The sequence below is a fragment of the Callorhinchus milii genome, unplaced genomic scaffold (genome assembly GCF_018977255.1).
Source record: "Callorhinchus milii isolate IMCB2004 unplaced genomic scaffold, IMCB_Cmil_1.0 Scaffold5, whole genome shotgun sequence".
Classification (NCBI taxonomy): domain Eukaryota; kingdom Metazoa; phylum Chordata; class Chondrichthyes; order Chimaeriformes; family Callorhinchidae; genus Callorhinchus; species Callorhinchus milii.
In genome coordinates this window covers 16,296,560-16,323,690 of record NW_024704746.1, presented here as the reverse complement: position 1 = coordinate 16,323,690, position 27,131 = coordinate 16,296,560, and the positions used below count along the sequence as shown (strand labels likewise).

The window sequence follows — 27,131 nt, the reverse complement described above, 5'->3', positions numbered from 1 at the left end:
CAAGCTTTGTTCACCATGAGCCATTTTCTCATAACATTATTCTCAGAATTATCCCATATTCCCTGTAAAGTACTAATGCTTTTTTTGTGGGTAGAATTCCTAAAATAGTCCACGAGTTTCCAGCTGTGGCCTTATCAACAAATGCTAAAATGAGCAGTTCAATTTATAGTGAAATTTAAAATGGATAAAGAGAATTACTCCCAGTCTCCTGGCCAACAATTTTCCAGATAAAATTGATCAATCACTTCATGGTTGCTGTGAGCACTTTAGCTGCCATGCTTGCCTACAAATATACAGTCACTACACTTTACAGTGAAATTCCGTAAAGTGCTTTGAATCATGGTGATGTGTTAAATTGGATTATCAAATGCAAGGATTATTGTTATGAACATTTATTGGATTTTGTCTTTAAAAAAAAGGCCCAACTCTTTAAGCTACACACCAACCTTCTGCTTGACCTCTTATGAAGCCATTTGCTGGAAGATGAGTGGAAAGGCAGCTCAGGTATGACAATCTTCCTAATATCGTTTCCCAATTATTGGCTTATCTGATTAGACCCTATCCACAGCACTAAATGAAATGGAGAACTCAGCACGAGAGACTGATTCTTTACTCCTAACGTCATAGTGCCCTAGTGCACAGTCACACTGCTTTGTCTCTCGATTACCATTGTTTATAACAGCCCATCATTAACTGGGTATTGCCTGAGCATAGTTCATAATCATCCCAGAATCTCCACCTTGTATTAAACTATTCATAACACCTGCATTTATCCTGCAGGAAATGTAAACAATAAAATGGCTTCCCCACAGGTTTAGCCCATCGACTTAGAGAAATTTGGTTTCCTTTGAATACCATTTAACATCCTCTACAGATTGCCACAGAATGCTCTCATGGAAAATGACATTACTTCCATATGTCACCCATTCATATCTAAAAATCACATTATGAAGAAAACACAAATAAGTGCTTGATGGAAAACATGAAAACTTTTTTAAAAAAATTAAGGTTTGCAAGAAAATGCTTTCATTACATTAAATCATGGAGAACATTGCAAGTAAAGATTCCTGTCCTTCTCCACATCGATCCCAGATGGTAAGCGGGATGCAAGGAATGCCTTGCCATTATATATGGTTCTGAGTTTTGAAACCATGTTCTCTGAAAGTAACATGAAAGAGAAGACAGATAACGAGGAGCGTTTTACACGGCATTCTAGAAACAAAATCAAAGTATAGATGCTCTCCTCAATCACTGGCCCAAAAGAACTACTACAACAAGTTGCATTTATAGAGCCCCTTTCATGTTGAGGATATAACCCTGGACAGAAGATGGTTTGCAGCCGAGCTTGGTTTCTCCCCCCAACACCATCTAGATGAAATACATTATATTTTCTGTCACATGATTGCCACACTGGCAAATTGTCTGCTTATGAATAAGTCAGAAAAACATTATGTAGGAATGGACAATTCAGGGAACAAAGCTGAGCAAAAGTTCATGGGAAAATGAGCCAAAAGGGATAAGTAGGCATCAAAGTGGGCTCAGACGCAGATGCCCACAGTGGAGAGAAAATAAAAGCATCTGTAATACAAAGGTTTTTATTTTTAGCACATGGGATATGAGTGCATTCATTCAGGATTAGTCCAGAGTCAGGCAGTTCAGGCTTCAACAATCATAGGATATCCTCCAATATAATGTCCTCTCTACATGTGCACACAAACATATCCAAGAAAATAAAAAATAAATTTGGTGAGGGGGAAAATTGCACAATATACATTACATTACCTATCCAACTGCTCATGGGAAAGCAGAATAACAATGTACCATTAGGGATCTATGTTCTCTTCGATCTGGTTTGTATATTTCAAAATGAATCCAATTTGATGATATAAAACATTTTAGGTTCAATCTCTTTGTGAAAAATGTTACCTGGAGAATTTTGTTATGCATTCCGACGTTGACTGCTTTAACTAAATGATTTTTTTCCTTGACAGTTGAAGATTCAGCTTAGAAATCTTGAGAGAAATAAATATTATATTAGAGAATGGGAGAAATAAAGCAGAGCGACATAAACAGCATTTGATCAACTCACATGAAAAGTGATAGCATTGGGGTGATTTTAATGCATGGCATAAGGACATCAAGGCAAGCTCATGACAGACAGAAAACCATCAAAATGAAGCCTTGCTACAGATGTGAATGTAACTGGAATTGTATGTGAAGAGATATCATTGTGGGAAACGGCAGAAAGGAAAGCGACTGCCAGAATGCATTTGCGCACAAAACAAGACTTTGGTGATGAACTCCAGCAACCAATAATTGGCAAACACTTGGGAATATCAGGGCAGGAAACACGAGTAGCATTGCAAATTCCTGAGAGATACAAGGGTCTAATGTGGCATCCCTCTGAGAAATTACAGTCATCCCTGGGAGAAAAGAAAGCGTGACGAATTCCAACAATAAGAGTGTTTGTGAAAACCCAACAAAGAAATAGTTCAAACAGTTATGAAGAAACTGCTGCAGTATGAACGCGCCCCCAAACTGACAGAGCACAGTTGAAGCGAAGGTTTGACAAACGAAACCAATGTAGCCAATACTGGGGTGGTGGGTGGGGGGGAGAAGACAATCAATTCAGTAAGAGTATATTGTAGTTAATTCCTGTGATGAGAACAGTTGCTGCCCATTACATTGAGCAAAGTCAGCAAGTAAACTATTGGGGGAGGGGGGAAGAAACACCTTGAAATTCCCTAAATAAGCAGACAATTGCCAATCTTAATGGGAATTGCAACTAACTACCTTGGCAATTCAGTCAATTTAAGGGGATATTTTCAAGAGGCAATAGAATTCCAATAAGTCACAGGGGATCTCCAAAAAAAAAATTGGACTGAATTGGTCAATTCCAGTGAGAGGAGTAACAGAGCAATCGCCGTGAGAAGAGAGCATTGTAGAGAATAATTGAGAAAGCCTGGTCAGATAATGTGAAACACTGGAAGAAAGTGTGTGGCTAAACCAATAAAGAAATATTGCAGCACTTTCATACAAGGAGAACCATCCAGCATATTCTTGCTAACAACAAGCATTAAGTGAGAAATCCTGCTAGATGTGATATAGCACCAGGAGTCAAGGTGAACTGGGAAGCGTAGTACATACTGCAAAAAACAGCTTGCAGCTGTACTGTCATGATTCCCTTCAAGAATTGAGGCAATCATGTCACTGGCCTCTGTGGGCTGCACAAAAATGTATCTTTGGCCTGATGGCACGTTTCTAAAATTGTGAAAGACAATGTTCTCTCATCCCAAGCTCTGTACTACCATAACCACATTGCTAAATGAATGCTGCTCCTGTCCGGTTGCACGAACTGTACGAGTGAATAGACAATGATGCAATTCAACCCACATCATCCTCAGGAGCACAGAGCATTGAAACAGGAAGGAGGTAAACATGAACTTGGCAATATAGTTAGCACAGTAATCTTCAAATTATGTTTTTTTTAACAATGGCACAATTCCTCATCGGAATCCAAAAGTGTTGCGATAAATAATTTTGTACCTTCAACAATCCAGATCCCTGCTGGACTATATTATCTGGCCTGCATAGCTTATATTAATTACAATTTATCCATTATCACATCCAAAGTATTAGTAGTACCTAGTATAATGCAAATAAGCTCCAACCTAAAGTTGGGATCCAATGCGGTCTTAATCAAATTTAGGAAAATACTTAAGTTTGCACAATATAAACCTTCCAATAAATGAGGATGTGAATTTAATAATTAAAACAATAGTACACTATGATCATAGAGTAATAGAGACAATACAATTGTTCTCCTCCAATTTTTTTTCACCTTCCTGAAGGCATTCAATTCATTATTTAATCCTACTTTTCCATGGGCACCAGTTGCCCTACCAGATATTATTCACATGTTAACTTTTGGGGAGTGCCTGTTGGCAAGGTATGTGACCTCAGGAAGAATTACAGGCAGACCTGACCATGTACTCACCCAACATTCATCTTCTAACAAAGATTTTAAAACAAAATTATGTTATAAACTAAGAAATAATGATGAGGAGCAGGTACTGTGGTTGATTTCGCCACTTCAAGATCTCTATCAGGGAGTAGATTGACTGGCAAGGCAGGAATGACTAGACATCAATCAGCTTAGTGACAAATGGTACATTAAGGCAAATGCATACCAGAATTGTTATACTTAACGAAACCATTGGAGGAAGCACTGTAAAGATTCTGAATCTAGTTACGTTTCTTCCATCAAGTCCATCATTTTTACTGGGCATTCAAATTGACTTTGATTTTTTTCAGTAGGCTAGAAGTTGAAAGCAGTATTAAACAACCTGATCTCTTGAGTCTTTCTACCATCAAAAATGGAACTGGACTGCTGCACTACGATGGTTATTGATGTGCTTCCACAATCCAAGTGACCAAAGGAAAATAACTTTCCTGGGCATTGGAAAGATTATTTTACTGCAAGAGACCAACAACAACAACAACAACAAGATTCCATTTATAAAGCACCTTTCACGTCAGGAGGACGTCCCAAGGCGCTGCACAGTTGGGTCATGACCATGTTCATATTCTCACCAAATTCAATACGACTCTGCGTTCACTAAGGTTTAGTGGGTTTACCCTCTGCATAATAAGCGCCATAATCTGGATCATTCCTGCTCTGCACATCACATCGTGAAATTCTTTGGTAAAGACCACATTTTATGTCATTTTAATTTATAAGGCCTCACTTGCAGCAATTTAAGACGCTTGAACCAATTACTGGGACTATGTTTTTGCTGGAGGGCTTAATTTATCACCAATGAATTAACCATGGAAGAACAAAAAAGAGCAGAAAACAGTGTTGTGACAGTTCAGAGGTAACATGGTAATTACATATAGTTACCATCACAATAGCTTTAGCACCAAAACTAAGGCAATTCCAACCTATAAAATTAGTGCTGTAATTACTGCGGGAGGACATTCATCTATTTTAATTGTGAGAGCACCCCTCTCCTATATAATATCATGTCCCAGTTGAAGAATACATTTAAATATTGTACCAAGTTAAAGATTAATTCTGAACAGCATGCCCAAGACCAAGATTTCTCTTAGTCATGGCCTGCAAGACTATTTTGTCTTAAAGATCACACAGAATTGTGGAAAACTCTTTAATCTGCATTTGGAAGCCAGTCTCCTACATATCTTTTTTAATTTTGTAGTTTGACCAAACTTGAGGGATGCTCAGTCAGGTTAGATATTTTCAAAAATCTGTATTCTGTGCTCTGTACATAATTGCTAAGCATTGAATGAATCCAAGTGAAGTAATAAGAAAATAAACCCCAGCAAAAATCCCTATGGTAAATACTGCAAGTACTGACAGACACTCTGATAAAAGATCTAGTGCACTGCTGATAATCTATAGGAATTAAATCCAGGGCATTGTAGCATTTCAGTCCTAGAAAAAAGAGCACTGCTGGAAGTCTGTGAGAATGGAGTTCAAGAACATAATAGTGCTAATGGCAAATATCCGAGAAATTAGATTTTTTACAGAGAATTACATCAAGACACAATTACACTGCACTGAACCCCATAGAGAAAGCAGCATCATAGTAATCCCAATTGCAAAAGAAAAGATAATGGCAAATCTGTAAGAAATCTCTCTGATGGCTCAATGGGCAAATCATCATCTAACATGATACAAAGCCATTAAGATGAGGCAAGGTTCCAGATGTGATCCCCGATATGTAGAGAGTTACCTGATGTGAAGTACAGCAGGAAGGAGAAAATAAGTCACACAAGGTTTCAGCTCCACATACCTATATTCAGTGACCTCTACTGCAAGTTCATGTGCTGATATTGGTCAAAGATGAGATTGTTTGGAGCTTGAGCTACAAAATTTAAATAATCTACTTATATTCACTACAACAACATAACTTGGATTTATATAGCGCCCTCCACGCCCGACGGCGTCTCAGAGCGCTTCACAGTAACAGATCACGGGATATAGAGCTCAAATATCCCTAACATGTCTGTGCCTTGTGGATCTACAAATAATGTATGGAATGGAAGCAGGCTACTCGGCCCAACTAGTCCATGTCTGTGTTTATACTCCACACGAGTTTTCACCTATCCCTTACTCCCTTCCATACCCTTCTATTCCTCTCTCCCTCATGTGAAGTACTAGCTTCCTCTTGAATGCAACTGTACTATCTGATTCTGTGCTAAAGCAGGAGTTGTTGACATTGGGAAAGGTGTGGGATAAAACTGCAGGCAGAGTGAATAAGAAACAATAATGCCGTGATAGGAAATTCGAACACTCTGTGAAATATTTTAAAAAATAGTGCAGTGAAATCCTGTTCAAAATTACTATATTGCAATAAAATCTGCATCAGAATGTTGCAGTGAATTTCAAGTAAAATTAAGCACCAAGGGGCAAAAGCCAACAAAGACACCATTCCTTTGAGGTGAATCCTTATAAGCAAGGAGAGAATGACAATGAAGTGCTCAGATTAACTGCAGCAAATCCTTTGATGAAATAAATGCCGCAGTGATCTTTTCAAAAACAACAACAGAAAAACATGTGAGAAGAAGGGAGTGCTTCAGTGAATCTCTGCTAGAAGCAAGAATGAATCCCTGTGGGAAATGTAAGTGTGGTTGCAAATCCCTGCAGTAAATTGAGCTGCTGGGATGAACCAGAGAATTGAGAGTGTTGTATTTAATCCCTTTTGAAAAACAAATATCATTGTAATTTCCTGGAAGAAATCACTGTGTTGAAATAGGCAATGTGAAACACCAGACTGCAATTGCTGCAATAAAAATGCAGCTTTATGAATCAGGGTCTCTTCCATGCTTTAATGAGTAAATGCATGTGGTTTAGCACTGAGTCATACTGTTAATGAAGGTGCCAGGTTCAAACCCTGATATGTGCTCCATTTGTTTGGGGCACTCCAATTGACTACATAATGCTCGTGATGGGGATCAGCTTTGAGGCTGGGGGAAGAGAGAAGAGAGAAGAGGAGGAAAGGGAAAGCGAAAGCAAGAAAACAAAACAAAATTTAGGGCAGGTTTCATTCATGATAACTAGTCCTGCTGAAGTGTGCACGTGTGGACTTCAGGCAAAGGTCAGACTGGGCCTCAATATCTCATAATTGAATACATTGTTAATACTGATGCCCAGCAATAAGTTAGCAGAAATCAGAACACATTGGAACAACTAGAGAAGGCAAAACAAAATCAGATATGAAATATATATTCAATAATTATCTCAATTTAAAGCAAAACAATTCTTCAAACCCATTGTGGTTTCTTACCTACATGTCCTTGTAGAGCAAGAACTCTTAAAGCTGAGTGAATGCTCTTTCATACTGAGGGAACACTGAACATGATTGCTTCATAGCTGCAATAGGAATGCCTCCGCTTGAAAAATGACACTCAGAAACGTGAGTGTTCAGTTCCTTATTGTTTGTAAACCATAGAATTAAATAAATGAGTGAGTAGATCATTCATAATTAGAGACATATTTGTTGCCATGGTCACCTATGCTGGTGAGCAAACCATTTACTTAAAAAAACTTATGTAAAGAAGGCAATTGAGATTGTTAAGGCCTTGTTGAAGGCTGGCAAATCTGTGCAGCTGGCAAGCCTTATCAAACACTCGTTATTTGTTCCAGCTCTGACCCTGGGTTCAAAAGCCTGCAGCAAATAGCAACATAATGGCAAGTAAGCAGAGCAAGTAATCGTTCCTGTTTCTGGTATCTCTACCTGTTTCCCATAAGTCTTTCTTTCTGAGTTCAGTGCTGAAAGTTCAGTTAGTGCTGCCTCAAATTTATCAAAGTGGATCCAGAAACAAATGTGTTTGAAAAGGATCACACATTTAGGAAAATAACAATGATGTACAGAAACCTCTGGCTGTTTTTCAATGAGACGATCTTGATGAGAAGATATATCCATAACCACTCATTTCATGCTAACCAACGTGTATTGGGGACTTAATGGTTACTGAATTCTACTGAGAGCTGTTTGTCATTTGGTTTCACACTGTCTGCACTTCTTACTTAAGATGGAGTGGATACAAGCAGCAAGACTGGATGTTGCACTAACCTTATAGTGATGCGGGAAGGAGTTTAGAAGCGCAGAATGAACTACCTGCGAATGACTGAAGAGCAGTGTCTCAGAAGACGATGCACTCGGGGAGGCTGTGAGAGAGCTGTGCTACGTCCAGTATAGTAAATAACACTTGTATTTAATTACAGTGCCTTATTGCATCAAAATATCTCAAAGTGCTTATCAAAAAGAATTATAATGAGTGAACGCTATTTGGTAGGAAAATGCAGAAATTCCCCACCCATACACAACAAAAATAAGATGCATAGCCAATTATTATTTCTTTGGGGGGGTGATTTTGGATAAGCAAGGATGGGGAATAAATCAAAATCAGAAAAGGTAGGGAGGTAATGAGGTCTGGAGAGCGGCAGACAATACAATACAAAATACAATACAAAATTAGATTTGTTTAGCGCCTTTCACGTTGGGAGGCGTACACTCATTTGCTCAAGGAAAACCTCTAGGTACATGCCAACATTGGAAGCATTCCCTTGTGGTAGTGAGGATTATCACTGCTATAAATTTCCATGCCACGGGAAGTTTCCAAGCTCCACTGGGATCATCCCTATCCTGTGACAATTGTTTGACACATGCTGCCTCACTGATGTTACAGAAACTCAGAAAGGAGCTTAATTGACAGGAGCTTCATGAGCAGTGCAATTGCACTGTGGGATTTCAGTGCATAGAGATGAGTGATTGAACCCATATTGCTGTTGTGGCACAAATGAAAAACCCTACAGTATTTTGTGGGTCACCACTGTGCGCAATTGGCTGCCGCGTTTTCCCCACAAAATATACAGTCAATTCACTTTACAGTATATTCTGTGAAGCGCTTTGAAACATCTCAAAGACGTGATAAGGCGCTGTATCAAATGCAAGGATTATTATTATAAGAAGAGTATATTTGTGAACTTGCAGAAATCACATCTGGTACGCAAGTACACGGTAGCAACAGCTCCCCTCTTTACATTTCCATGTTTTAGACTTCAAACAACTCCAAATTGAAAGTTTTCATTTTTAAAAAAGTAAAATTCACTAGGCTGATCTCTCACCATTTAGCACCACACAGTCATATTTCAGTCCTCCTTTTCAAACCGAGAACATTGCAGTGTTTTTTGAATTATCCACATTTGATAATCCTTGGCGAAGTTATCATTCTTTAAAATCGTGTGGTGGTCACAATGAGATATTACCACGGTACCAAGAAATTCCTCTGCAAAACCCTAAGGGATAAATAGAAGTTGGGTGCTCAGAATGTAGTTTCTAATTAAACATCACATTCAAAAGATTAAGATAATGCATGTTTAAATTTTGTCATTACTTTAGTTTTGACATATTGGTTTTAGGACATCCCTTAAGGTGCCACCTCTTCTTATCCCACATGTATCTCATTTGCATAACAGCAATTCCACTAATTAGAGTAGGTTGGTTGGGGTTGATAATTATATAATCTATCCATATTTCTATTCTTTATGTCAGTAGCCCAGTATCTGACATGTTCATTTAATTAATACCTGATGCCAGAATTAAAGGTTTTTTAATGACCTAATTTGTTTCCAGTTTGGGGTTTATAGATCCTGCTGTATCTGCTTCTATTTCTGGAAAGCAATTTTTTGACACTGTGGCAGTGCCACAGATCATAGGTCTAAATGAGATTCTTATTCGGTATATTTCTGGCAATAAGATAGATAAGAAAACCTGATCTAATCGGAACTGATTGAACCTTATAGAGTTACAGTGGAAGAGTGTTTTCTTGTTATAATTTATCAGGATATACAGCTTCATATTGTACTGATCAACCTGTACGGGTCACCTTGTGCACCTTCCAATCTGGCTCAAATCATTTTCAAATGCCAGCCTATGCACAAGCACAAGCTATCTTAGGCTGGAGGAGTGGAGGAGGCTTTTTTGGAAATTAATTCAAATAGTGCTCAGTCCAAGTAGAAAAAGTCCCCAAACCAGTGAAAACACAATATAATTATTTTTTATGCCCACCCCACCCTCCCCAAGCGCACACATGCTTGCCCTCCAAATTATGTTCTTGTGCTTGTTGTTGGTTCTTGAAATTAATTGCTACTTCGGAATCCTATTTTCTGCATTGTAAACTAAAATTGAAGGGTTTATGATCATCATACCGAAAATCAATAAATATTTCCGTGTGTTTTGTTCTGTGGGAGAGTTACGCAGTTTTAGAAAAAATGGAAGGATTATAAGCGAAACAGTTGTCTCCATTCGACAAAGGATGAGAATGGTTTATAATAATAATAATCCTTGCATTTGATATAGCACTTTTCACGTCTTCTAGACGTCCCAAAGCGCTTCACAGAATATACTGTAAAGTGAATTGACTGTATATTTGTGGGCGAACGCGGCAGCCAATTGCGCACAGCAGTGTCCCACAAACAGTCATGGATTGAAAATGACCAATTTATTATTGCTTTGTTTTTTGGAGGGATTATTATTAGGCGTGTGGAGTAAGGAAACTTGCCCAAGGTTTCGCCCTGCCTGGAATTGAACTCAGGTCTCTCACTTGCAAAGCGAGTGCTCCAACCACTGAGCTACAAGACTCCACGTTTAATTATTTGTTGAGTTAAGAACTGCTTTAATGTGAAGTAATTTGCCAAATCGTTCTTAAAATGTATAAAAAACCTAGAACACCAATGCTGTATAAAGCACATGGGTTTTGAGTCTGTTCAAACTAATATGTAAAATATTGAACATTTCCTGTGTAAAAACGTTCATTAAATGTAGCTTTCCTGCTTTTAAAACAATTACACTGAACGTATAGATATATCAGATTGTATATCAAAGTACTAACTTGCTCCATCAAGCTTTCCTCATAATTACACTAAAGAAATACATTTGGTCTAATGAATAAATATTTTTAAAATATGTTGTATTGAATTACAAATATAGTATTCCTTTTCAAAACAGTCTGTATCGCATCAAAAATCATCAGCCCATTAAAGTGATTCATCCCATCCTATTGCATCAAAACATTTTGTTTCTACAAAGATGTCTCTTGCAATACATTATTCAAAGTCCTGTAACTGTAAATGGAGTGCACCGTTCGAGTAACTCTTCCCCTATCCCATTCCCATGCAGCACTACGTTGGTAAACGCTTTAATTCATTGGAGTACATCCCATCTGATAGTTCAGTGGGTAAATACACTGTCCCCATGTGATACCAAGTCACACATGGTTTCATCTCTGTCCTGAGATCAGTTAGGGTGCTACAACTGGGTTCAGCAACTCTGTGGTCTTACTCCTGATCGCCATCCACGTTTACCTACTGGATGATGTACAACAGATAATAATAATAATCCTTGCATTTGATATAGCACTTTTTACATCTTCTAGATGTCTCAAAGCGCTTCATAGAATATACTGTAAAGTGAATTGATTGTACATTTGTGGGCGAAACGCGGCAGCCAAATGCATACAACAGTATCCCACAAACAGTCGTGGATTGAGTGAAAAAATTATCATTTTTTTTGAGGGATTATTATCCCCAGAAAAGCAATCTGCCAATCGACTAACAACTGGGTTCCTATTTACTGCTAGGTAAACAGAGGTGTGTGGAGTAAGAAAACTTGCCTAACATTTCGCCCTTTCGGGAATCGAACCCAGGTCTCTCACTTGCGAGGCGAGTGCTCTAACCATTGAGCTACAGGACTCCACAGGATATAATATAAATACAGAATTGAGCTCAGTTATGATGCCCTCTTTGGTCAAACAGCTTGCCAACACTCACTGTCTAGAATGGTCACATTAAGAAGGGGCACGTATATGAGTTACTGAAGGTGTCCATTAAGCCTACACAGCAGCATGGATCAGTGCCTTCAGAATCAGAGGAGATAATTGAATTAGATCTTTAAGAAATATCTATAGTTACTTTTAATGTGATGTCCAGAAAGGTTTCTAGGTTAGCAACATCCAGCACCACCACAGTAGGTCAGGAAATGGTAATTCTCAGGTTTTGGATCATGTGCTTTCTTAGTCCCAGACCAATCGTACCAATTTCATTGCCTTGGCGCCATATTCCCAACACAATCAAACTCTTGATTTTTTGATGATTTATTGTAAATTTAGTGTAAATTTCTTCACCTCAGCTGGTAAGGTCACAAACATACAATGGGCCTCAAAATGGATTTCTGCATGTTTGCTGGCAGAAGGTTGTACAATATTCTTCGCTATTTTGCAAAGTCAGAGTCACTACTTCATGGATGAACATCTTGATGGGATAAGGTGCAACACTTCTATAGTATCTCCAAAGGGAAACAAACTGAGTTGCTGTCACCAACAAATCCTTGCGCTATCTATCAACTTCAATCATTGAGAAGATTATTTTTCACTATGATCTTCCTATCAAAACCATAAGGTAAGTTATTCTGATTCCCACTTACATGGCCAACTTCTCTTTTGTGCCAGATTTTTCCTCCATGTCTTAAATTTAGATTCCACCTACCCTAAATCCATATTCCAGATGTATTCCTTTGCAGTTTCACTTACCTCTTTTGTCTTCATTCCTGATGTAGTGCTATTGGTGCAGCAACCTCTTGTAGTCACCAACCTTCTCCCCACCCCCTCTCCATTATCCCAGTCCCATGAATACACATACAGATATTTAAGGCTGAAACTTTTTCTCTTACATTGTTCCCTTGTGGGGCTCAGAATCAAGAGCTAAGACCTTTCCAATCCTCACAGATGCCATATCACAATGTGAGCTTATCTGTGGTTGGGCCATTTTGTGTAATAGTCCTAATGGGCATCTTTACTGCAGAACATTACGAGTACAAAGCAATAACAAACCACCAGTTGCCACTAAATAATCAGATCCCTGAATCTGCTCTGTATTATCTTGGTGATCGGAATAAAGACAGCATGTACAAACATAAATTCACAGACACTGCACTTTGAAACAGTTGCAAATTTGCAGCTGATTAGCATCAAATGGTCAAATGTAAGAAAGTGTGAAGCTATTTAACCCAATGAATAGTTTGTGATAAAATCTATTAGCTCTTGACCTTGGAGTTGGCCTGACCTACAAAGCAGGAGATTCACATCAGACTGATGTAAACAACAGATACAAATCTCCCAGTCTCCTAGCCTTTTCTGCAGGAAAGGAAAACTCCGTGCATGCATTAGTCTGGTAAGTTAATACCGTCTGGTATATGAACTGAATCAGAGCAGAATTAAGCCTAAACCCTGGGAGATCACATTCAGTTCATATCATCTTGATTCAAACTGAATGGCATCTCTGCAGGGGGGAATGTAGTATTAATAGGGCATTCACATCAGTGAGCTGCGCACTTGACTCAAATTCCGAGATGTAGGAAGATTTACACTGCTAGACATTGAATCAAAGTGCTTTTAAAAAAAAAAGCCCCAAATCCAGAATGTCAGAACTAGGGAGCTTTTACCTTCCACCAATTGCAAATTTGATTTCTCCCAACGCTTATGTTACAGATGAAAGAAGAGTAAAAGTTCTATTCAGTGTAGGAAGTTAATGCAAAATAAACAGTCAAAATTCACTAATAAGGCCAGCAAATGGACTCACAAGTGAGTTTTGTATTGCAACAACAATTTATACTCATTGGGAGGATGTCTCAAATCTCTTGACAGAGCCGAGTGGGAACCCATGTTGAGGTGGGGAAAGCTGAACTAGGCAAGGGGGAACAGTGACCAAAATTATGATAGAAAAGAAAGGTATAAGGTGGGCTTTAAGATGGGGAGGGATGGGGTGAGACTGAAGGATTGCAGATGAAATTCCAGAGAGCATGGGGCAGAATGGCAGCCCTCTAATGGTGGGGCAGATTGGGCAGGAGAAAGCAGGCGATGTTAGCTGAGTGGAGGGTGCAACAGGGTGGGTGGGTGGGAGAGTTGTTGGAGATTGCATAGGTAGGGTGGGGCAAGGCAGTGGAGGGATTTGAATGAAAGGGCAGGGATTTTGAGTTTGATCTGCAGGGAGGAGCCATATATAATGAGCTGCAAAAAACATATTACATTAATAGGTGATTTTTAAGGTGAGTCTCCACAGTTTGAAAAAATACCAGGTAACAATTACCAATAGAAGAGAAACAGAAAGCCAAATAAAAGTGTAGATGTTCAGTGTCAGCAAAGGGGTTGGCTAGAGATAACAGATGAACGAATAGTTCAGCCACAGGATTTTAATGGCCCTGCTTTTACAATTAGGTTATCATTTTTAATAATGTAGTTAGACAACCAGAAATCAGTTGCACATCAAAATAAATGAAGTTAAGAAAAATGTAATTATTTCGTCCTTGGTTGCAAGACCAATAATACTTACGCAAGCAAAATGAACAAATTATGGAAAGGAAAAAAAAATCAATACTCCAGCAAAATATAACTGCGCAGAGGAAAATAGCAAAACAACCAGTATATAGAATACAAGAGGAAGTATGAGTGAGCACACAAAATAGTAACATTCACAGTAAGGACACAATGACAGAGATTAAGCACTGGGTTTGCGTTCAAGGAAGGATCTGCGAGTTTTCTATTTGTGAGTTCAATCCATTATTGCATGCGGCTTGCTAAGTACAACAGTGGATATAGGCTTAGCATAAAGCAGTGCAACCCAAAAAAAGGAAATTATAATGGAGGCTTTAGCTTCTTTCAAATATCTCACGCACAACAATTCTTCGTGCCACCCATGGAAATGGCAGTAACCCCTGATGCGAACTGTGACCTTTGTTTGATGGGCATCATTGCAATAATTCTCAAGATGAAAGTTTATCAAACCATTAAATTCACAGGCAAAACAAATATGCACAAGTAATATGCGGAAATGACTTTTCAGAGCACTGAATCAAAGTCAATTTGCAAAGTGTATGGAGGCCCAAAAAATACTGTATGAGGAGAAATTACATGTTACTTCACAGCAAGTTGCTAAAACAACAACAACTTGCATTTATATGGCACCCATCACACGGGGTAGCATCTTAGAGCACTTAATAGTGATGGTGCCTGAAGCCAAGCGCAGGTGGGGCGAGGGAGGAGGTGTCCGTAAGCATGGTCGAAGAGGAAGGCTTTCTAGCGTGAAAGGTTCATGGTTTTCATGAGAAAGTACATGCGATGGAGAAGTTTTTAAAATATCTTACTTCATTTTTAACGTATCAGTGTCAGCTACAAGCGATGAATTTTGATACAATTGATATCATGGTTGTATTTGTAAACCAATGAGTACGAATATTAATGAATCTACAGATTCTTAGCTACGTGAACTAAATTCATATGACCTCTCAACAACAACAACAATAAAAGTACATTTATATAGCGCCTTTCACATCGGGAGGATTTCCCAAGGCGCTGGACAGACAGAGTTTTGGACTCAAGCTAAAGGTTGGGGTGGGGGAGGGAGGAGGGCAGGGTGGGGGGAAGCAGGGAGATCGAAAGCACGGTCAAAGAGGAGGGTCTTGAGGTGGGTCTTGAAGGTGGCGAGGGAGGGGGCAAGACGGAGGGACTGCAGGATGGAGTTCCAGAGGGTGGGTGCAGAGTGGTGGAAGGCCTGCCCGCCGATAGTGGGGCAAGCAAGGTGGGGGAAGTGAAGTGGAGGGAGCGAACAGGATGGTAGGGGGTTAGGAGGTCGGAGAGGTACGGTGGAGCAAGACCATAGAGGGCTTTGAAGGTGAGGACCAGGATCTCTGTATCTCTGTGTGATGGGAAGCCAGTGGAGTTGGGCAAGGATGGGGGTGATAAGGTCACAGAGCCGAGTGTGGAAGAGAACATGGGCTGCAGAGACCTGGATGATCTGCTGCCTGTGGAGGGAGGAGTTGGGGAGGTCGGGCGACGTTGCGGAGTTGAGTATCATCCGCAACATGGAAGTTGACCCCATGTCTGCGGATGATGTCACCAAGGGGGAGCATATAGATGTTGAAGAGGAGGGGACCAAGGACAGAACTGAGGAACACCGCACGAAAGGAGAGGTGGTGGATGAGGATAGAGTGGTTGACGGTGTCAAAAGCAGCAGAGAGGTCAAGAAGGACGAGGAGGCAGAGGGAGCCCTGGTCACAGATGAACAGAATGTCATTTGTCACTTTGACCAGGGCAGTTTCTGTGCTAATGGTGGCACGGAAGTCCGATTGGAGGGGTTCGAGAAGGGAGTGGAGGGAGAGGAAGGAGCGAAGCTGAGAAGCAACAACTCGTTCCAGACCTTGGAGAGGAAGGGGAGGTTGGAGATGGGGCGCTAGTTAGGGAGTAGAGAAGGGTCCAGGGAGGGTTTTTTAAGGATAGGAATGATGACAGCGTTTTTTAAAGGGGTGGGAACAGTACCAGAGGACAGGAGAGGTTAACAATGTCAGGGAGTAGAGGGGCAAGGAGGTGGAGCTTGGAGGTAAGGAGCGGGGTAGGGATGGGGTCGAGGGTGCAGGTGATGGGTTTCATACAGGTTATGGTGGTGATGACAGAGGAGGGGGAGACCAGTTCAAAGGTGTGGAAGGAGGTGTGGGTAGGAGCTGGGGTGGGAGGAGGAGATGGGGAGGGGGTAGTAGTTGCAGTGGCAGAGGCAGCTGAGCGGATTCCCTTGATTTTGGATTCGAAGAGGTCCATCATTGTCTCGCAGTTGGCATTTAAATTCCGCAACCACAATATACAAATTTTGACTAATAGGCAATTGATGGGTGAAGAGGAAACACGACAATAACTTGCATTTATATAGCTCCCTTCACACCGGACGGCGTCTCAGAGCGCTGACACATGAGAAGGTTAGCCTCAATGAAATGATGGACGTTCAGCCAATTTATCATGAAGTATCCTGACAGCCGCTAAGAAAGCCTCACAGCCAAGGCTGTCCAGCCTGGTCAGCAGCACAAAAGAAGTCTTTTTTGCAAAGCAATTGATGTGATCCTAAAATATCTATTACATTAATTCAGATTTTTCGAATCATTAGGATAAACTTGTCACTTAACTGCTTTTTTGGGGGTGGTGAATGGAGCGTAGCAATTAAACCAGAGTATTTCATTGTCAACTTAAACACTACGGTGTGAAGGCAGTATCATTACATAAAAACAAACAGAATATAAAAGGAGCACATTGTATTGATTATTTTGATGTGGGAAGGTTTATAGAACTGAAATATAGATAAAAGGATAAAGAACAATTCATAGCAGTAGATTCCTGGAGGTAAATGACCATTATTAATGATTGATTAAAACTGACTACAGACCTGTGCCCCTGAAGATTAATAGCTTTGGATGGATTGGAGGGAATGGATGCTTAGTAGACGGTTTTCTAAATAAGAGTTTCAGCTCTTTAATGTAAATCTTTTTGCTGTTACGGTAATTAAAATTTTACAGTGATGATTTGTTGTGTTTTACCATAACTTGGATCACTAAACTCTGACAGGTTTACTATGTTAACTAATACAGAATCTAAACTCTGCTCCACACCTCTTCGTCACTGAGCTTTGTGCAATAACCACTTGTATATTTGGGTAATAAAAGCTGCACAAACCACAGACTCAAGGCTTTTGCCATTCTTTGCATCAGTAGAAAGTTTGAGATCCAATGACTGCTTCGAAGTTTAGTTAATAATTCTACACTATATTTAACATGAAACAAATATTTGTTTAGCTTACTTGCTTAATTTGGAATACAATTGAAATATCGTGTAATACATACAATTACAGAAACTTTAACCATTGATATCATTTTAATTAGGTTTGGGGACTATAATCATTACTTTGCTAAATGATTATGATGATCATAACAATAAGAATGAAGCAATATTTCCAGCAACATCACAGTTTAATGCTCCCATGTAACACAGTATTTACACAAGGGAATATGCCATTTGAAATTAAAATGCAGAAGACCTAAGCTCCCTGGTAAAGCCACTGCCTGCAGTGAAACTGAGCTGTACAGATCTGAAATGTCCTAGATTTGCTTCCCCTGTCTGTGCTTAGCATAAGCTACAGTGGCAGGTGATGTGCTGTAATTGACTTCAATGTCATAATAATAATCCTTGCATTTGATATAGCGCCTTATCACATCTTCGAGATGTCTCAAAGCGCTACACAGAATACTGTAAAGTGAATTGACTGTATATTTTGTGGGCATCATGGGCTACAGAAAGGGGGGAATATTAGTAAGGGTTCCCTCTCCCATTTACTATGCAGTGGGAATTTATATGTGAGGGCTTCGGGTGAAAATGTGATCATGCCAATCTGTAAAGATACCCATAGTCAAAAAATGTGCCTACACAGCACATGAAGGCAAGCCAATGGGGGAAAATCGTTCCCCAGCATAAGCTTGTGCCTACAGAAAAGGAAGGCAGGAAAATTGAACAGGGAATAGAAAGCAATTTACCTGGTACTCCATAATTGCATATGAAGCGTTTTAATTGGAATCCTTGGTGGAAACAAAATTGCCCAGTACATCAAAACATCCCCAATCCATTAGTATTGATTTCAATACATTAGAAATCAGTTGGAAGCTTTCGAATAGATTTCCTGTGTTATAAAGGAAAAGGTGCCATCAACCATGTCCAAATTTATTGGCAGCACCTGAGTTATTGAAAAGTGAATCAACACCGCATGTTATGCTCTTCTGAAAACCTGAAGCAAATTCTGATGCTAATTTAGAAATCCAACTTAAATCCAACCAAACTTGTGCTTTGCCCTGTTATAAGGTACATGACAATGCTGGAAAATTTTGAATTGCATAGTTTGAAAAGAGAAGGTGAAACTGCAGAGCAAAGCAGTGTGGCAGTGAAATGCATTGCTGCTCTGACATGGCCAAGATTTAAGCCTGGGACATTCTTGGGCTGCACAGAATAGCACTATACCATAACATTTGCTCAATGAGCCATTGAAGAGCATCGCTCCATTAATCTTCATCTCAAATCTTTTCCATCTGTTGTGCAACCAATTACAACTGACTGCTACAGGGGTCTTCAACCTGTCGTCGCGATTTACTTCTTGGAGCGTCAAGAAGTGGGCGGTCAAAGCCTGCCCCAGTCCAGGTGATCTTCCAGTAGCTATGGTTTTCTTCACCAATGAATAAAAATTCAATAAAGAAAAATTTGTTTTCTGGGTGACCACAAAGGTTGGCGAAGACTGGAGGCTGTCAAGAAAAGGCCCGCTGAACATTCACACTAGTCTAGGTAAGTCTGTGTTCAATCAATAGTTTGTTCCCTGTTTTTTTCTTGATTGAATATTTCTTGATTTATGGGCATAAGTCAAGAATATCCAACGGTGAAAATGTATTTTGTTGGCTGACCAAAAAGGTTGGCCACCCCTTGTTTTGACTGTCCTCTGTCACAAGCTCAGATTTTTTGCCCGGAAGCATCCTTTTATTGTGCCCAATTTAAAATATAGGTAAATAGTACACCTCACCTAGATTTGGGCCTTCATCCAGAGAGGTAACAATATATGTACTTCATTAAAGTAATAAAATGCAAAATATTGATTATGAATAATATTTAATTTAGAACCACAAAATTGAGTTTTTTAACCTAAATGTTCTATCAGGCTAATAGCCTCCCATTTAATGTTATGCTAATTACATAATGGTAATGTAAACTGTCAGCCATAATTAAAATGTTGAGCCTAATGGGCCATTGGCATATAACGCTAAAATTAATTTGCTGTGAAAATATGTAGCTTTACAGTAGATTTAAAGGCTAAATAAATTTAAAATGTGCAGACAATATTTTAGAAGCCATAGAAATTTACGGCACAGAAGAAGGCCATTTTGCCTGTTGTTTAAGCTATTTAGCTGACTCTTTTGAGGGCAATTATCTCAGTCCCATTTACCTACAGTTTCCCCATAACCTCAGAGTTTACTCATAGAACCATATAAAATAGTACATTTTGGATCAATGTATTTGTGGGAATTGGACTCACAATTAATCCCAAATTACATATATGTCATGTAAAAACATAACAAAACAGACATATTCAGGGATGGTTTAAAGAGGAGATAAACATGCAGCAGCAGTGATACAAATGTGTTCATATTTGATACGTTCAAAAGAAAACCCTCGCCTCCTTCAGATTATTTGCAAAATTTGCACATTTATTTACTGTCAAACAAGTGTTAAAATTGTACATCGGGTATTAGTGGTGTGGTTTCAGTATTAACAGGAATACACAAAAAAGATGATGGAAGCAAACGTGTGCTGGAACCATTTGGATCTGCTTTAGACTGTGCTAAATAAATAAATTTCTGAGGATGTCGCAGAATAAAACATGGTAAGGTGACATCCACGGTTCAACAGTCCATACTGCTTCTTTGATTAACTGGACAAGATTGTTACAACGGTACTTCAAGTGCCATTTGCCCTCTCCCATTCCCCCCGCAAAGTACTGTATATTACATTAAAAGAAATTAACCTAATATCACCAAATTGTGCAAGGCATGGCATAATTGGCTTAACTACATAGTAAAGATTCCAGTAGGAGTTTTAACTGGCATAAATGATACAATTCTTTTGGCCAATATTTTTAAAAAATCAGAACTGCTGGACAGCATTCCTGATCCTTATATCAGAGAGGGAAATAAAAACACTGCTTACAAGAATAGGCGAAATGAATTGGAAATGGGAAAGCTCCTCATTTAAATCTACACAATGAACAAAGTTTAAGAAAGAAAAAAACACAGTTTATATCATATGTGCAACCAAGAACTTTACACAATAGTTCATCATTTTTTTTAAATTCTCTTAAAGATCATTTATATTTAAGTTTGACATGTATTTGTTTATTTTACACTAGCAATACAACAAAATATATTTTCTTTAGCCAATTCTCAGTGAGAACAGACAACTGTACAGCTGAGGAAAGGTGAGGAATAAGGCCTGTGGCTGGACTGCTAGTAGTTGAAGAGGTTTCCTTATTCGTAAACTGGATGGAGGCAACCGTTGTTAACTGAAGAATGATGCAAAGCTCTTCCTGCTTTCAACAAAGTCTCTCCAGGAGTATTAAGGTACAATAGATAACTTTCACAGGGTTCTGAGACCTGTCTCTTGGAGATAATGCAAGGCTGGGGGAGGGGAAAAAAAACAAGATGCAACCATATATACAACTTTGTTCTAAACTGGTGTACTGGAATGGCCAGAAGTTCTCCCACTGCATTCTTGAAATCTGCAGCAGTGTATGTGGGCGTGGAGACTGATGATTTGTCTTTGTTTTTTTTTTGCCATGAGCAATACGTTTCTGTGTATCTACAGAGTTCTTCTCTCACAAGCTCTCACAGAACTGCATGTCCCAGCCATTTTCCTGTACAATGTAAAAGCACCACAGGTCAGTCAGTACACTCTCTGTTCAGATAAGATATGAGGGCACCTGCAAAGGTCCTTTTGAATTTTAACATGTACGTTTTACAGACTTGTTACTAGCTGCATCTGTCCTTCCCTCACATCCCCTTCTGGAATACATCCTTCCTTGTTAATAGGAATAATATATCCATCGCTATTGACCCTGCTGATTTGATAGTATGTCTGGAGTTGGTTGCCAGCACCAAGGTTGGGCATGCTCTTGTAATAAACATCCTCATTCTCACTCCTCTTGGAGGGCGACAAGTCTTCTTCAGCTTCTGGGCTACTCTCTGGATAAGGAGAGTCTCTCAGGTTGGGCATGCTAGTGTAAAGGGAGTCTCTGTTTGGGGACTGCAGGTGATCTTCTACCTCTACTGTAAGCTCAGCAACATAGGGGTCGTTTGCTTCAAGCTTCACTTTTTTCTGCTGATGGTACAGAAGAGAGTGAGTTCGTTGAGGAATCAGAGGGGCTTCAAGCTCTTTATGGTGATGTTCCCCAGTGCTGTCCCCATGCACCAAAGATGATGCATCTGCTACGATGGCGTCATCTTCGCTGCTGCTCCCACCACCAACGACCACTTTGTTTGGCAAGTTGCGATCAATGTTATGGTTCTTGTTTACTCCTCGAAGGTTGTTGTGCACAAGTTCAGAAATGATCATCTTTTCAAAAGCAGTGTCACCCAGGCTCATACCACAGTCAACTACCTGCATGCTGTCGTTAGTGAAGTCCCCATTTCGAATTGAGTAGCTATTGTTGAAGTTACCATTAAGTGGTAGAGTATCCATTGCACTTGTATCCCTGGCGTTGTTCAGTGAATGGCCTGAAACAACAGAAGAGACATTTCAATACAAGCAGTAAATTTGCATTTTTCTCCAAGTAGGAAAAACTTTAATGTAGTTCAGGACAAAATGATGATGCTAAAATTTGTACAGCGTTCAGGATAAAAATATCTGAAAGAGAAGAAAAAACCCTTTGCCCTCGTGATTTAAATAATTCATATTTTAATCTGTGGTGAAGGGAAAGATGTAAATTTTCAGTATTTACCTGTACAATTGCTTTCACACTCCACACCCTTGCATATTTAATGCAGAACCAATAGATATTGCAGAATTTTATGCAATATGCAAAAGACAAAACAAAGTGGGTTTTGTCCTGAACAACCTTAAATCTGACATTGGAAAAAAATACAATCTACACAAAGTGGGTGCAAATCAACGTACAAAGGAAACCCAGACACTGGCAGGCAACTACTTAACAGTCCTTCTCTAGTGAAACATCATGGAGGAAAATAAAGGATGGAAAAAATGGACAAACACAAAGTAAGCATGACAAACACAGCCAGTCATCCTTCACGCTACAAGTATTAGGGTCCACAACATCATCCGAAAACACCATAGACAGCAGGTGGAACGACTCACTTGGACAACTCACATCAAGTCTGTCTGCTCAGGCTATCTGGTCTAAGAGTAGCTGATATATAAAAGAAAGTAAAATGATCATTGTAACATGATGAAGGATCACTCGACATCTCAGCAAATAGTCAGAGCAAGGATTCAGCAAATTAGATCAATGCATTTTTTTTTCTTCCTCCTCCACATGTAATTTGTGTGCAAAAACTTATTTTTTTTGCTGGTTGCTGCCCCGAGGCCTCAAAAGTTCAAAGATTGCCTGCAGTCCTGTATCCTGCATCAGTCATAGTGACAGCACTGAATGAACCCACTCAGGCTGTAAGAGGAAAAGATCGGCCCATGGAAACCATGGCCTTGGAGGTCAAAATAAAAGAAATGTCAGAAATTTCTTCAAGGAATGGTCACAGAAAATGTCTAAACTTTAGTTGTGGAATGGAAAGGATGTCGCCTAGTGCTAATATCTTCTACTACTGGAGGAATGACAGACTCAGCGTGCCTGCAGGAGGTTTGAAGTATTTGGAGAAATGGATATTTTATGGTGATATGTTTCAAAACAAATAAAAAAATCCCTCCATTCTAGTACAGACATGTAAAACAGCTAACACACCATTTATCACCGGAAAAGGAAAAAAATAGAAATGAGGTGAAGTGATGAGCAGAGCATGCTGTGGGAAGTCACATTATTTGGTCATGTATCACAGGAGACGAACTTCAACGAGACAAATGTGTCTGGAAACAGAATGAAGCAATGTGAGCAGAATGCAACTGACCACTGTGAGGCTGCTGCATTGTATGCAAGGCTAGGAGGAGAAGAGCTGGTACTGACAGCAGGAAACAGTTTACTTCAATAATTCTGCAAAAATTTAGCATCACCCGTAAACTGCTAGAATTTGCGTTTTGGGGTTGGGGGAGGAGGGTCAGTCCAGATGCCATGTTAGGGGTTTTGCCACATTTGCCTGTATCTGCAAGAGCTGTATCATGAGTAGATTGTTCCCTCTAAACCAGGCTACAATTAATCAACGGTCAGGAAACTGATGCTCATTCGGGGATTGCTGTCCACAGGACATAAGGCACAGAGTCTGCATGCTTTAATTTGTGGATTTTTTTTTATTTGAAGAAATTGAAATGAAATTGTATCTTGTCAATTGAATTCGCACCAAGCGTGCTCAAACTTTAGGCCTCTTAAAATAGCAGCCTGTAAACCTTATCCTGTCAGCTGTGCTATTGCTCTCTCATGCTGCCCGTGTTGTAACTGAGCCACCAGCAGCTCTTTACAACACACGGTGAACCACTTGCCCACTGAGTCTACTTCTTGACCGCCAGTTATGTTTACGTTCAATTCTTTTTGCCTCTTTTAAAGAAATGTCATGCTGGAAAAAAAATTTACATTTGATAGGCAAAGTTAAGTTTGACTCCCGTACTTGTCTCTCTGTAGGTCACTAGAGGAAAGCATAAGGGAAAAAGCAAAAAAAATGATAAAGCAGCAGCTCCGGTTAAGTTCAAAACAGCAGATAAAAGTTCAAAATGTTTCAATGTACACGTGCTTTTGAAAGCTCTAGATTTCACTTTCATCATTTAAGATTATCAGAAGCAATTTAAAAAAAAACAAGTTGATATCCATTTACAGCATTTGAATATTAAAGTTTTTTTAACTCCAGACATTGCTATTCTAGATTATGGCTGCTACTAAAATATTAATTATTTCCATATGGATGCCTTATTTAATAAAATTACTAAGAAACAGAAAACTCAAGTTTTCAGCTGGGGCAGAATTCTGCTTTCTTTAGAGCATTAATATCATCAATGCAAACTTTGAAATAATTGTGAAACCCTTTTACAATTACCAATGTGATTGGGATTAGCATCGCAAGGTTTGCACCCTATGAATTACACTACAAAAGCCCTTTACCAGGTACATTAATGATGGTTTTGAAGAGGTAATCAAGCACACCTGGTGAGCTAAACACAGCGGCTGAAGGAGTGTTACATACAACAGTTTCCGCAAGCAAAGTGTTATAAGGGTTGTTAGTGCCATGAGGTCGAAGAAGAGGATTTGTTAGTAGATAATTGCCCGTCATCCCTAAAGCAACAAGACAGAAAAAAGATGCATCAGTTTTCTGGCTCTACAGCCATGGTCTTTCTCAAACCACCTAACATGGTCCTGTTGACATGGGCTCATTGAAATTCAGTTAATGAGGTCTTTTGAGGTAAAATTTTCAGTGCAATGCATTTCCAATCCAATGCATTATGCAATACCAAATGCAATTCCACTAATTCATGGGTGTAATATGAAACCCCCCTTAAGTAAATAGCTGCTGACATTTATCATCTCTTAGAAAATAGTTGGAAAAGCCACCTTAATTGCTCTTTACTTTTATTATAAAAATGTGCAGATTTAACAAGGTGCTCAGGGCATAAAAGCCCACCAAACAGCACAACAGTCCAAAGGGAAGGGGAAAATTAAAAGGAATCTAATGCACTTCACCTGCATTGGGAAACCATATAAAATCTTTTAAAGGCTAATGCTGCTTGTATACTATAGAACTGCTTCAAGTGGAACTGTCTTTGCTATGGACTGGGCCTGTTTACAACACGGGTTGCATTCCATAGCACCGGGACTAAGACAAATTGCTTGCGAGCAATTGTTTGAAAGCCGCATTCCAGACTCAAATTTTTGGCTGTCAAGATTTATCTTGATGTCTGGAGAAGGTTCGGAACAGACAGACCACTGAACAACTGCATGGCTTGCCTATAAGGGCAGGTTGTTTCTTCAGCACACCAGCAGCCAGGAGGAATGGCAGCCCACACGTCCAGAGGTGGCATTCATATTGCTACAACAGGAGATGCTGCCTCCAGGAATGCTCAGAAATCCGCCTCTTTAAGCATGACTCAGTGCCTTCGGAAGCAGCAGTATCTCCTTGTCCACTCTGCAGCAACAGCTGCATGTTGAAGCATTTATTTAACAATATGAAACATGTCACTCTACTCGCGTTTTCTGCTAACTGATCATTAGTACTGCCCAATGGTGCAAGTACACACTGCGTTTCTGCACAGTTGATTATGGTTGAGCTTGGTCTGCACACGGCTCCCAGCTGCGTATAATTTTGGTTTAACTGTCCAAACTTATGGAGGATTAGCACTGACATGCAACTTCTTGTCTGACCTTACCTCGCCTCTGTATTATTCAGCACAATCAACTGAGTTGAAGTGGGACCTATTCAGGGGATTGCTGCAGGCAATAGCAACTACTCCTTTTCCTAAATAACTAATTCCACGAGGCATTCATTTTAATTTCGAATAGCTGCAACAAGGTATTAAGTTTTAAACTCAAAATGCTTGGGAATCAAAATTTAATCAGTGTAAATTTAATTATTAAGGAATTAATTAGCACTATTTTTGGACAGTTGATCTCAGAGTGAGTGTTGACATATTCCTGATTTTAAAGAGAGCACGTTATCATCAACAAATCTTTCCGGCGATTATTTATACTTCAATCTAGAATTGGTAAAATGTAATGGCACTATAGAGCATTTCCCAATTGAATCTAAAAGTTTATCCATTGGCATTTATGTGACCCACACTAACAGGATTAGTTTTAGGCATTACACCACAGTCTTTAAAGTTACAAGCACTACACTGGGTAAGTTTGCCTGATATATCCCCTTTTCCAAGTTGTGCATTTGCCAAAACTTTAAATCTTCAATAAAGATTCCCTTGTGTGTACTGTCAGCAGGGGTTTCAAGTTCAGGGAATTCTGAAAGAATGCATATTATATTTCATCCTCCCTGATCCTGACCCCCAGCTTGGTTCCAAAACACTGGTTGTCCAGCGCTTTGGGACGTCCTCCCGACATGAAAGGCGTTATACAAATGTAATTTTGTTGTTGTTGTTGCTTTACCATTTTCAAATACAACATTCAGGTTAAATATTTACATCTCTCATTTTAATTTAGGTTTTAGATAATGAGCTGTCCAATAAATATTTTAGTTAATTCAATATTGCTGTATTGGTAACTCAGAACTGCAGTGCCTTGTAGTTCTATAGCAGACACAACCTTTGCATCTGCTCTAGATATCAATGGCAATGCATGATAAATATACCCTGTTTTAGCAATGTAAAGCCTCAGTGTGGAACTTTGTGTTTTCATTTTATTGACAAATTCTACATTTTAGTTTGGTTGCCATGACAATCCAGACCTTTTGTTTTATCAAGTGATGTCTGCAATTTGGAATCATGTTTCAGGAAGTCTACCCCTTTATTAACTGTGCTAACTTATTCACTACATTTTAGTATGTATTTTGATGCACTACTTATTTTTTTATTAAGTATTTAATTATTAAATA

The 27,131-nt window shown here is 39.3% G+C and overlaps 1 protein-coding gene across 4 annotated transcripts in view; it reads right to left on the bottom strand.

Annotated features, from left to right (window-relative positions):
* Positions 1-20,117: 20,117 nt before the first annotated feature.
* adgrl2a (adhesion G protein-coupled receptor L2a) overlaps positions 20,118-27,131 on the bottom strand; it is a 258,264-nt gene continuing 251,250 nt past the window's right edge. For 3 of the 4 annotated variants that reach the window (XM_007887235.2, XM_007887233.1, XM_007887232.2), the window contains one exon: positions 20,118-22,199. In XM_007887235.2, the coding sequence (XP_007885426.1) occupies positions 21,442-22,199 (758 nt within the window). In that variant the 3' untranslated portion in view covers positions 20,118-21,441. Of the gene's footprint in view, positions 22,200-24,209; positions 24,228-24,739; positions 24,869-27,131 lie in introns of all 4 variants that reach the window. The other variant, XM_042334875.1, reaches the window with a different exon arrangement.